Source organism: Mustela putorius, unplaced genomic scaffold (assembly GCF_011764305.1).
Source record: "Mustela putorius furo isolate JIRA1106 unplaced genomic scaffold, ASM1176430v1.1 tig00000253_pilon_pilon_pilon, whole genome shotgun sequence".
Lineage (NCBI taxonomy): Eukaryota > Metazoa > Chordata > Mammalia > Carnivora > Mustelidae > Mustela > Mustela putorius.
The window spans coordinates 4,648,408-4,661,746 of NW_025421329.1; the positions used below are offsets into that span (position 1 = coordinate 4,648,408).

General features: G+C 42.1%; 1 protein-coding gene and 1 non-coding gene across 5 annotated transcripts in view; both read right to left on the reverse strand.

Annotated features, from left to right (window-relative positions):
* The window catches only part of SNX5 (sorting nexin 5), a 28,645-nt gene that overhangs the window by 14,944 nt on the left and 362 nt on the right, over positions 1 to 13,339 (reverse strand). For 2 of the 4 annotated variants that reach the window (XR_006606300.1, XM_004754179.2), the window contains exons 2-3: positions 13,240 to 13,322; positions 1,096 to 1,200 (exon numbers count right to left, since the gene is read on the reverse strand). Coding sequence is in view for 2 of the 4 variants with exons in the window: in XM_004754179.2 (XP_004754236.1) it covers positions 1,096 to 1,200; positions 13,240 to 13,290 (156 nt within the window). In the remaining 2 variants the exon portion in view is untranslated. The remainder of the gene's footprint in view (positions 1 to 1,095; positions 1,201 to 13,239; positions 13,323 to 13,339) is intronic. The other 2 variants (XM_004754180.2, XM_004754181.3) reach the window with 2 other exon arrangements.
* Positions 6,452 to 6,689, reverse strand: LOC123391616. Its single transcript, XR_006606311.1, has one exon. It is a non-coding gene; the product is annotated as a small nucleolar RNA SNORD17 (small nucleolar RNA).

Sequence of the window (13,339 nt, forward strand, 5' to 3'; positions counted from 1 at the left end):
GTAGCAAAGGGGGGAGTGCAGTTTGCCCAAGTCAAATTGTGCCTTAGCTATTTATTTTACTTAAACCTGTGGCAGTTTCCTCACCTGTGATAATACAATAATACCATAAGGTTATTATAAAGAGAAAATTAAATACATGTCAACTCTTTACAACAATGCCTGGCATAAGACAAGCATTCAGTGCATTTTAACTAGTATGGAAGGAGAAAATGTTCCTGAAAGGATGGATTCTGAAACATTTTATTTACTCTCCACATTTTTTAGACTGGCATATTGCCTTTGTCAAATTAAAAATCTGTATATAAGGCGCTTGGATAGCTCAGATGGACTCTTGATTTTCAGCTCAGATCATGTTCTCAGGGTTGGAGATAGAGCCCTGCATTGGGCTTCAGGCTCCATGGGGAGTCTGCCACAAATTATCTTTCCCTCTCTCTCGGCCCACCCCCCACCACCCCCGCATTGTGCTCTCTTTCTTTAAAATAAAATCTTTTTAAAAAACTGGATGAGGGGCACTTGGGTGGCTCAGTGGCTTAAGCCACTGCCTTCCACTCAGGTCATGATCTCAGGGTCCTGGAATCAAGTCCTGCATCAGGCTCTCTGCTTTGCAGGGGGCCTATTCCCTGCCCCCTGCCTGCCTCTATGCTTACTTGTAATCTCTGTCAAATAAATAAATAAAATCTTTTAAAAAGTGGATGAGGAAAAAAGTGTTCTGAATCACAGTAAACAGAAGAGGCAAAGACCAGTAACTTATTAAATACCAGAAAAAGCAAGCACTTCTCCCTCATGCAAAGAAAAACAAAGGGGGAAGATCTAAGCTGTGCAGATAGTGGCTCCACACATCACTGCCTGGTCGGCTTCCTCATGAAGCAGAGTACAAGCCACCCAACATTAGCAATACCCACGCACTGGGGCTCCCCAACAGTGGAAAATGCTGAAGCGAGAACACTTATCTGATGCTCACTACAAGCAAGATGAGGTATGTTCTCCCTCAGCAGTAGTGTTACACAGCAAACCAACAATCCTTTCAGTTCAGGACATCTCTTCTTGCCCACTGTGAATCACAAAGCTACAACACAGCATTACTTTGTCACTTACCTTGGTGTGCACGGTAAATTTGACCTTCTCTCTCTCACTGAGTGCATCAGGTATGTCAATCTGAAGTGAGGGATCAACATTCAGGTCCACAGATACAGATCTCAGCTGAAAGACAGTTTTTGGCTATTAGTCTCAACTTCACTGTAGTGTTAAAAGTATCCCTCCAAAAATGCAAGCTAGGAATTAAAAAGTATTCTATACAAGATCATTTATAACAATAGCTCTTACATTTATTTGAAATTGTAGGGAAACCTGCTCTTTAAATGAATAGGTAGGTCGAAAATATTCCTGTATTTCTGAATAAAGGAACAAGATGATTTTATACCTATGTGAAAAATACACTTAACCAAATACTTCAACTATAGTGACTTGGAACTAGACAGAATAAATGCCCCAACTACAAAGAACATTCAAGAGGCATTACCAGATAGTACACAGAACTGAAGTAACTTAGAAACAAAACAAAACAAAACAAAAAAAACCCACAACCACACAAAACGGCCATGTGGTATGGGATTCCTAAGTATAAAAGAAAAATTAGCTCAAGAGAACCAATTAATAGTCAGAGATTGTTTCAAAATGATGAAAAATCTAGACACAAGATGTAGATTACAAAAACAAAGGCCTCAATTAGGAAAATAAAGATTTTATTTATTTAGTTGACAGAGATCATTAAGTAGGTACCCAGGCAGCAGGCAGGCAGAGGGAAGCAGGCTTCCTGCTGAGCAGAAAGCCAATGCAGGGCTCAATCTGATCCTTACTGATCTGATCCTTACCGGGAACTGAAGGCAGAGGCTTTAACCCACTGAGCCACCCAGGCCCCCAAAATACCACATTCTTGACACATGAGAACAAGTGTGAACACTGCCCCGGAAGCAAAGTAACGGATTTTGTTATCTAGAAATTCAGAGGAAAGAAATACCCAATTTCTTTTCCCAGTTTAAGAAGAATTTTGGAAGAACTAGACTGTTGGGGGAATGTGGTTAAAATAGCTTTCCTACTAAATCTAAAACATGATAAATGTCCTAATTCTGAAAGCAGACAAGCTGAGGGTCAATCTGAAGATGTGATACAAACACAGCATGACATTGCATGCAGAATAAGCAGCTCAGGGACGCCTGGGTGGCTCAGTGGGTTAAGCCGCTGCCTTCAGCTCAGGTCATGATCTCAGGGTCCTGGGATTGCATCTGGCTCCTTGCTCAGCGGGGAGCCTGCTTCTCTCTGCCTCTGCCTGCTTGTGATCTTGTCTCTCTCTCTGTGTCAAATAAATAAATAAAACCTTTAAAAAAAAAAAAGAGTAAGCAACTCATCCCCCTCTCACCCAACTAGGAAACTAGTGCCAAAGCATCACACTCTAGATTACTGAATCCGGGGAATGCCAAGTGAAGACTGGCATTAAGAGAATAGCAGAGCAGGGAATACGAAGTTACTTCCCTCTGAATTTCCCTTTGGAATTTTTCCCTTCAAAATTTGAAGTTTAACACCAAGTGAAGCTTAACTTCAGAAACTAGGAAATCTGGTTCAATCAGTTCTATAAAGATTAAATATATTCACATACCAAAAATGATTATTTCTCTCTCCTCTCTATCTTAGAAGAGATCATCAGTACCCTCTTTTCCTTATGAGCACTGCAAACTAAAAAATTTTAAGCTGCAAAAATCAGTCAGCCCTTGAACAATGCCTCTCCTCTAAGAAAAAGAAGCTTCAAATAATAAAGAATAAATAGTTCCTACTCAAAGCCTTCAGTATTAACAAGAACACAGTATACTTAATAGTCCCTGACATCTCAACCTCAATATTTCTCCCAAATGGATTCTTAATTACACCTATGAAATATTTGCTTGTTTGGCTTAATTTTCACATGTCCATTTATGAGATCTCTGCAAACAAGAGATAAGGCTTCAAGGTCAGGAATACTTCCTTTTATCACAACTTGACTGGAGCTGACATAGTTCTGATAAAAGCTTCCTTCCTTCTGTTCATTTGTCACTGGCAAATACAGTGTTGGAAAAGACCTCGAAAGACACACAAAATCTGATTGCAGAGAATACTGGCCATCCCACCTATCGTATATTTCTGGTAGTCCAGGAAATAAAGTAGGCCAGGTGTAAAAAAGAGGCAAGAGATACTGCTGGAAAGACAGGGTAGCCCATAGGACAGGTCTAATGTACATTCAAGCAGCTGCTCTTTCCTAAGATTCCAGCTCCCAAGAAGTCACAAATCCTGGTTCCTAGTCAGCTCTCAATTTCTGAACACCAAAGATTCAATTTTAGCCCACTGCAAGTGAAGCAAACTCCATGAGCCTACCAACTCCACATGGACTACATTTTGAATTAAGATTGAAGGACCCAAAGGAAACTTAATCTAGTAAATGGGGTTCATTTAAGCACCTCAGTCAAAGCTACAATCGAATTTCCCAACTGCTTTTTGTTCCACGCAACAAATTATTCTGGTTTCCTCTCTTCCCATAGGTTCAACCATACAGAGGTAAAACCCCAGACTACTTACTATATTACTACCTTCTTTTCTCGTCAGCACAGAAGTATCGGGTTTTGTGGGGGGTTTTTTTTACAACAAGGGCACAAAGAAATCACAAAAACCACTGGAGGCTTCAAAAGACTTTCCATCATAGGATACCAAGCATCCAAGGTTCTCCAACATATAATCATTTTTGCTGGGACACATCACCTTAGAATTCAAACAAAAATCCGACCACCTGACATGATAGTCTTATCCTCCAAAAAAAAAAACCCCAGATAACACAGTAAGTCTGCATTTGAGGCTTAAAGAATTGTCTGAAAAAGAAGATACTAACAAAATTCCACACATTCAGGCCATCACCAACTGAGAGTCCTCATTTACAAGCTAAATGAACCTTCTTGTTCTGAAAAAGCATATACCCCTCCAGATAATGAAGCAGATAGATCATCAAGGAGTAAAAAGTTGTGAAATGTTCAAGGCTTCGAAGTCAGCACTGTATCCTGAGTTACAGAAGCACAAGTGTGATTAAAAGGTCAGCATTCCTCCTGCTTAGTCAACAAAAACCCGACTGCCCCATGCCACAATGCTTGCTAAATAAATCACCAGGATGGAGAGTATAAGGATTGGCACCCCTCCATAAACATTCCCCATTCACCCACCTCCATCCCCTTTCCTAAAGGAGTATTCAGAGTACTGCTTAGCACTGCAGGCCAACACTGTCCGTCTTTGACTTGGGCCACAGATGCCAAAATGCCTAGAAGGAGGCAGACTTCAGAACTATCTGACCTTAGGCATATTAATTTTTCTGTTTCCCAGTTCCTTAGGTACCTCCTCAGTATCCAACTTAAAACGTTACCTATTCTCAAACAATGGAAGTTTTAAAACTTTCTTTCGTAGATTTCTATAGAAACCACTGCATCACATACCCAAAGTTTCAGATAGTGTTTCAGACCCAAAGTACTCCCCTACCAGATTAATTCTTACGAAGATTACAATAATCTTTAAAAAGAGAGGAGGGGTAGGAAACAAGCACTGTTCCATTTAAAATGCAAATTTTTAACGGTTTAAAAAAAAAACCTGAATGCTATGGGGCCTGGGTGGCTCAGTTGGTTAGGCATCTGCCTTCAGCTAGAGTCAGCTTGGATCTGGTCCTGGGGTCCTGGGATAGAGCCCCATGCTCAGTAGGGAGACTGCTTCACCCTCTCTCTGCTTCTTCCCTACACTCGTGCTCTCTCAAATAAAAATCCTTTTCAAAAAATCTGAATGCTTGCTAAAAGAACCTGAAAAAGAGAAAAACTGATACAGAATCCCTGTGCACTTCCTTACCTATTCATCACCTTTACAGCTGGGGTACCTGATACTACTACACAACAATTCTGCAGACCTCTGAGCTGCTAAGGACCAATTCTGATCCAAATCTTACTTATAACTCACCCTGGTACAAGATACCACCATCTGCAAAGCTCCCTTTACAAATGGTTTAATGGCTTACAGTGGCAAAGGGTACCCACCTATGTGACTGAAGAACATTAAAAAATACTTACATCGGAAGTAGTAAACGTTATGGTGACAAAAGACTCCAGTTTACACTAGCAACATACAACCAAAATGACAAGATAACACAGTGAGAAGAAATTATCTCACAGCAATTCTGTTCTGCTAAAATGAGGGCTAGCTGAAGAGCCATTTACACTAACTACTTTGGATGAGGGGGTGGATGAAATGATGGGTATTAAGGAGGGCACTATTATTGAGCACTGGGTATTATACTAAGTGATGAATCACTAGACTCTGTTCCTGAAACCAATGTTACACTGTAGGTTAACTAACTGCAACTTAAATAAAAATTTGAAAATAAAAAACAAAACCAGTTTTGGGACACCTGGGTGGCTCAGTGGGTTAAGCCTCTGCCTTCAGCTCATGTCATGATCTCAGGATCCTGGGATCGAGCCCTGGATCGGGCTCTCTGCTCAGCGGAGAGCCTGTCCCCGCCGCCCTCCCCCCTTGCTCTCTCTTTAGAATTAAGATAAAATAAAATAAAACCAGTTTGGTACACAGGAGGAAGCTGGATATGCTAGCACATGCAACAACAATGTGTCTTCCCTTCAAACTGTTTCTTTCTCCTAAGGCTTTTGCTTTGTAATCCCTCCCACTGCCTAGGAACTAAGACCACTATCAGGGAGGGAGGCAACATGACACATTATCCACTAATGGTGTGTTAACAGCATGGAGCCAAAACAGCGGCCATGAAGCCTGCTCTGTAAACCAGATTTTCGTTCTGATCACAAGAACCAAGAAACAGGCTATTTCAGCTAGAAAGGCATGCACACCTTGCCTAGCCCAATGTTCATTAGTGCGGAAATAAATTTTAAAAAATGCTCAGCTGCAGACTTACTGTACATTTGTAGTTCTGAAAACAAGACTCACATGATCATACTTGTGAAACACACTCTGCTACTATTTCAATTCATAAGAAGTGCTCTAATACCATATCCTCCTCCAAAGCCCTCTTCATGGTTCAAGTAATTGCTTACTCCAAGCGTTTGTTACAGTGTTCCTCCATCCTGAAAAGTAACCAAAACCTATTTGTTATCTGTATTCAATTCCAGCTTTTCATCATAGCACTGGTGCATGAAAAGCAATTCAATCAACTCTAAGCAATATATGAGCTCTGCTTTTACAGGTATTTGTCACATCTCCTGCCTCCTTCTCCCCACACCAACTGGGTCTCCCCTTCTGCAATTCAGTCCTGCCGTTATCATCTTAGTCCTCAAAGATAACAGAACCAAAGGCTTCTGGAAAACTTCAGTCTACAAACACAGGTAATAGTTATGAAGTCATACACTTTTAAAACTAGATAAAGGGCTGCAGCCAAGTGATCAGATTTCTACCACTCATCTTGGTGAGATGGGACCCAGAGGGACTCATCCCTGCTGACACCATACCATTCTAACCAGTAGTCTACCAACACACAAGCTGCCCACGGTAGAACACCGCAGACTGCAGGGCATTTGGAGGCTACATAGCCCCAAGTTCCTAGAACAGGAACTGAGACTTGGAAGAAGGTCAGTGCAGCGCACTCAGCGAATGGATAAACTGAATCATCACTTCACAAAGCTGCAAGCCTATCTATGAACTAGTCAAATTCCAACAATAACCAGAAAGAGGTTAAGTTCAATTACTGGCTTAAATACCTTAATTCAAGAAATCCATCTATGTGCCAGATGCCTAAATTATTTTCAAATGAATTCACAAAACAAATGGGTTAAACTGTATGATCTGTAATGATCTTGCAGCACAGAAGTTCTACTAGGAAGCAATAAACCAACACTACAGAGGAAGTAGTTCCAACAAATCCATTCAGAACTCCAAGTCCTCTGCCTCTCCACCAAGGAAAGGCTGCTCCCAGCAGTTTCTTGGTCTACCAAGTCCAGGGCCCTCTGAAACAAACCTGACATTTTACACATTAGTCACCTTGATGAGGGTGTTTAGAAATATTAACCACCATGGGGGCTTAGGTAGCACATATACTGCAAACATTCACTGCCTGATCCTCATGAACTTACTTTATGATCAACCCAAGATGAAAAAGACACAGATTTGAGATTAAAAAGAATTTACCTTACCACCAATGATGTGGTTCAGCAACATGGGCAGAGAACTATCTGAGGTTAAGCTGTGTCATCTATATTTGAGACACAAATCATAGCATACAAAAAGAGAAGGCTCAGGGTGGTATTTCTTCTGCTTTGAGTCAGAGGTAAGGCACATTTCCCAGATCATTCAGATACAAAGACTGCAACACCAGCTTTTCAAAATTTTATCATTTAACAGCTCCCTGTATCCATTTGCACAATGTTCAAGCTTTGTAGTGCTCTCCATGAAAGGTTAAGTGAAAGCCTTGGAAATTGGTGACATCTGCATTTGTACTCTTCACAATTTACACGGACCCCAACAAAAGTTGTAAACCATAAACTCTTCAGGCAGAAAATGCACACTGCAGCAACTATCTTGAGAAAATTACCCTTTCTCTCCAGACCATAGTAGTACCTTAAAGTTACACCATATTTGCAAAAAGACAAGCAGGAGGGAATCAAGCCAAGGACCCAATTTCTGAAGCGAAGAAGTTCAGTTATTTCTCTGCTCCTCCAACTACAACTTAACACACTCCCTGCTGTGTATTTATGGTTTGCATTTGGGGTGTGAAACAGCTGATGATTTCTACATTCCTCTTTTAGGGTGAAGATCTCTTTTAAGAGTTAACTCATTGGCCAATTATAAATAGGTGTTAAGAGGTAAAGAAATAGCTTTTTGGAAAGCTAAATCATGCAGAGAAACTTCAATTTATACTTGTGAGAAGTTTGCCACATTCATGTGAGACAAGATGTCCTGCAGCGGTCTTCCTGCCGTTTCAAAAAGTAAAGGCAGAATTTTACAAAGCTCTGAAATACTTTCCTCAAAAGAACTGGGTTCATTAGAAGTTAGGCTGTTTCCTTAAAATACTATCTAACTTCACTGCATGAGCCTTTCACATTGGTTATTTGAAGAATTCGGAGTACTAACCTACAGAACTACTCTTGCCTAATTTCTTCAAGCATTCAGGCCCTGACAAACAAACCAAGATGTTCAAAAAGCAGGGTATATTGCACCAGTTCTAAACACAGCACACTTCTCAGTGAGCGTACATGGCCCTCAACGCTCTGCGAGTGCGGTGTCAAGAGCCCCCAGCATCCTCAGGTTTCCACAGTGGCAGTGAACTCCACCATGGTAAACACAGCTGCCCCTGAAACCTTCAACTGCCCTGAACCTGCTGAAGAAATCCACCTTTTTCCATTTTTTTTTTTTTTAAGATTTTACTTATTTGACAGACAGAGATCACAAGGAGGCAGAAAGGCAAGCAGAGAGCCCGATGTGGGGCTCAATCCCAGGACCCTGAGATCATGACCCGAGCCAAAGGCAGAGGCTTTAACCCACTGAGCCACCCAGGCGCCCCTTTTTCCATCTTTTGATAGATTCCTCAATACTGGTGAGAAAGCTATTTCCAAAGTTGGTCAACAATGCTTACGTTTTTATACAGCATTATTATTTTCTTAGAATTTATCAATCCTAGATCTAACAAAATTTGAAATGGACTTACTAAGTATTGGTCTTAACACAACCTGACCCACACATCTCATACCATCTTAGGGAGAAAGTGATTCTAAAGGGACATTTGAGGGTGCCTGGGTGGCTCAGTGGGTTAAGCCGCTGCCTTCAGCTCAGGTCATGATCTCAGGGTCCTGGGATCGAGTCCCGCATCGGGCTCTCTGCTCAACAGGGAGCCTGCTTCCTCCTCTCTCTCTCTGCCTGCCTCTCTGCCTACTTGTGACCTCTCTTTGTCAAGTAAATAAATAAAATCTAAAAAAAATAAATAAATAAAAAATAAAGGGACATTTGACAATTCATAATTTTACTCTCACTACTGGAGGGAAGGGAATCATCACCCAATAGAGGCCAGGGATACTGAACCCCTACAATGCACAGTACAGTTTACCACAACAAAAAATTATCAAGCAAAAAATGTGCACAGTATTTAGGCTGAGAAGTCCTGCTTTAAACCAAAGGTCTGGGGCACTTGGTTAAGCATCTAACTTAGGTCATGATCCCAGGGTCCTGGGACTCAGTGCCACATCAGGCTCCTGGCTCAGTGAGGAGTCTGCTTCTCCCTCTCCCCTACTTATGCTCCCTCCCTCTGTCTCAAAATGAATTAAAAAAAAAAAAAAAAAAAAAAAAAAAACCTCTGTATTAGATGTTTAGGTTTCATCAAAGGAGAATCTCGATACAGAAAATTCTCCCTTGACCATTTCTCCTCACAGCCAAAAAAAGGAGAGATTATGACTTCTAAAGTAGTAGTCACAAATAAGGATCCCAAGACACACTGTACAAGTTACTGATCCAGAACTAAGGTGTGGGCAGCTCCAATTAAGTCATACTTCTGGCGTGCAGTAAACTAAGAGAAAAATGAAGTCAGGCATTTGGTATAAACTTCAGTCCACAAAAATTAGTAAATTTGGACTTGCTATAGTATTTTTAAAAGTTCAGTATTGTTCCTATAACAAACTGTAGGTCACTCCTCACCCAAGCTGAAGAGAACAGTGTCCCTACAACTTCCACACCAGTTTAAAAAGACACAGGGCAGGATTAAGCATCTGGGATTGAGCCCCACATAGGGCTCTCTGCTCAGAGGGGAGTCTGTTTCTTCCTCTCCCTGCTGCTTCCCCTGCTTGTGTTTTTTTGTCAAATAAAATCTTTATGCACAGGACACCTGGGTAGCAGTCTGTTAAGCATCTGACTCGGTTTCAGCTCAGGTCATGATCTCAGGGTCCTGGGATTGCACCCTGCAGTCAGGCTCCAAGCTCACTTAACAATTCTCTCTCTCCTCCCGCTCTGCCCCTCCTATTCATGATGTCTCTCAGATAAATAAATAAAACTTTAAATAAAATAAAAACAACTAGCTGCAAACCTGAGTAGCACTATAAACATTAATGACGGGCGGAGGAGACACCACTCAACCAAAATTCACAAAACCAACTACTGAAGGGCCAAGCTGTAATAGCTGTACACAGAGAAGAGTATCACCTCATAGCTTTCCTTATGTGTTAAAACTTAACTGGACTCTGGTAGCAATTTATTATTTAAAAAAAGGTCCAGGGGCGCATGGGTGGCTCAGTGGGTTAAAGCCTCTGCCTTTGGCTCAGGTCATGATCCCGGGGTCCTAGGATCGAGCCCCACAGCAATCAGGCTCTCTGCGGAGAGCCTGCTTCCTCCTCTCTCTGCCTACTCGTGATCTGTCAAATAAATAAAAGTAAATTCTTAAAAAAAAAAAAAAAAAAAGTCCAACAGGCAATCAGGACCCACATTCAACTTACCATAGGTTTGCTAGACTACAGGAATGAGACTCATCAACTTAAAAAGATAGACACTGACTCACTAAGCAGAAACTCACACATACTGCCCACCTATTTTAATGACTTTTTTACAAAGGGAAGGCCCAGAAAGCCTAAAAAAATACATAATGACCGAAGACCAGGATAACTATTTTTGCAGGAACAAGGTTCTGCATAAAACTCCAATTTTTTTCTCCTACCCACAAAAAACTCCAAGACACTACAAGACACTACAGAACTCTGGAAGAATGGGGTATCTCAGTACTAGTTTATCATGATGATAACGCCTAAAATGCTGTCAACGCTTTAACCTTTTCAAGAGCGACTTAGTGGGCGCCTGGGCGGCTCAGTGGGTTTAGCCTCTGCCTTCCGCTCGGGTCATGATCTCAGGGTCCTGGGATCGAGGCCCGCATGGGGCTCCCTGCTCGTCAGGGAGCCTGCTTCCCTCTCTCTCTGCCTGTCTCTCTACATACTTGTGATCTCTGTGTCAATAAATAAAATCTTTTAAAAAAAAAAAAAGAGCGACCTGGTAAAACCTTACTTTTCTAAAAATCAAAATACAATCTTTCCTATCAGTAGAGGATGAGTTAAAAAAAAACAAAATTTATCATGTATCTCTTTTCCTCAACTGCTTTCTGGGAAAGGAGACAAATCCTAACACCCCCAACTAACGGATGTAACTAAGCGGAAGGCTACCAGATACAAACCAATACCCCTTTTGGTTTTGCTGAACAAGCTGAAAAGAGTACTTAACTGCATGAGCATTCAAAATCCTCAAGTCAATTATGTTCCCTACTTTACTAGTGATCTAAACCCCATCCTTATCCTCATGTAAATTCCAAAGTGAGAAGTTCACATTTAAGACATTTGCTGTAAAAACGTAAAATACTTCACTTGGCTAACAAAACTGTATTATGGCAAGAAAACAGTTTGCCCAAGATCTGACTTCCTGTTCTCATTTTTCCCAAACTCCCTTTTCCTGAATAGTGAAAAACACTTATACTTGATCTGCAGCACAGGGCTGGCTGTGGATCACAGATTAAGCAAGCAAAATAAGGGAGCCTCCTTTTGAGGCTCAGTTGGTTAAGCATCTGCCTCCAGCTCAAGTCCTGATCCCAGGGTCCAGCTCACTGCTCAGGAGAAGTCCCTTCACCTTTTCCCTCCGCCCCTCTCCACTATGTGTGGCTGTATTTCAAATAAATAAAATCTTAAAAAAAGAAAAAGAAAAAAAAGAAAAGAAGCAAGACGAAGCCAAGAGTTAGAGTGGTATTATTAGGCTTTTTTATTTCCTGATTTCTGTAACTTAATAATAATGCTGTATAATCCTTTCCTGTATCCACTAAAACAGGCAGGAAATTGCCTTTATAACCCCCAGTTCTGTCGGAGCATGAGTGGTGGGAAAATTACTTTAAAATCCAGCTACAATATAAACACAGGGAGGTCAGTTGAAGGAGTTAAGTCCTTTTAAATAGCTGTATAAAACAGATTCTGGATCAAGAGATGAGGTACCAGATTGGGGGGGGGGGGCAAAAACTACTGTCAACATTCCTATTCAAGCATCTGAACTCCTATAAAGAAAACTACGGCTATAGTATTCTAGAAAGAATCATAATCTCAAGCTCCCACTTTCGGTTAAACAAGAACACTTTGCTTCAACTCTCAGAAATAAAAAAGTACCCCCATCAAGACCCTACCCTCACACACCAAGTTGCATTTCAGTAACTAACGCGGCAAGGACACCCCTGCCGGAAGAACCCAGCTAGCTGTGTTTCACCTGGCTACTTCCTAGTTGGAAAACAGTCTCTCCCCACGTGCTGCGTCGATCAAAGGTTGCCTCGGACTTCTGAGTAGATGTAACGCTATTAAAATGCCTTCCAGGTTACTTACACTTGACAATACCTTGTATTCTTAGGGGTTTTTTTCCCCCATTTTCTGTCATAAAAACTTTCATGATTCCGCACGTAATGCGTCTCGTACCCACCTTTATTAATTACGAAATTAGCAAGTGTAATGAGAGACCTCTCTCAATCTTTAATTGGCCATAGTAACCCGAACTTATTGCATTATCTTTTAGGACTCAAGATTTAAGGGGCATGGGGCTAGCTTACACTAACTCAAGTTTTTAAAAGGAAAACTAAGTTTAACAAGTATTTCAATACCTACTAAAAATGACGAAATTCCCGCAGTGACGCATCTGGCGTTTATAAAGTTCTAAAGAACACGCTTCAGATTTAATTTGATGGAATTTCCCCAGTAATTGGGCCAAAAAGCTTTCCCACAGAGGGGGAGGGGAGCGGGGTGGGGGAGAGACTGGCAGTTCGAAGGCAACCGAACCAAAATATGCCATTTACTGCACGTCAAGTGCATTTCACGTTCACCGTCGAATCCGTACAAAGCCAGAAGCTTCCCTAACTTTTTACTTGAGAGTACTTTCTCGTGTCTCCAGGGAGGAGCTCCAAAGACCCGCCACGCGCCTTCCGTACCCGACACCCGGGCGTGTGCTAGCAGGGACCGGTCCCGCGACCCCGGCTCTCGCCTCGGGTCCGCAGTCCTCAAAGAGGAAGGAGCCAAGGGCACCGCGGGGTGCGGCACGGGCCTCCGAGTGGCGGTAGGGGGTGGCCTTCGTGGAGAAAAAGGGCTGCATGAGCAGCCCTCAAGGGGTAAGGGAAGGAATGTAGGGCTCCAGGAGGTCGGCGTGGCCTCCCGTCCTGGAGCATGAGGGCGAGGAGGGCCTCACCTTGCTGCGGTCCTCCTCCTGCTGCTGCAGCAACTCGGGAACCGCGGCCATGGCGACGCGGGCCTCGAGCGGGGGCCGCCTGGCTGTGCGAGGAAAGAAG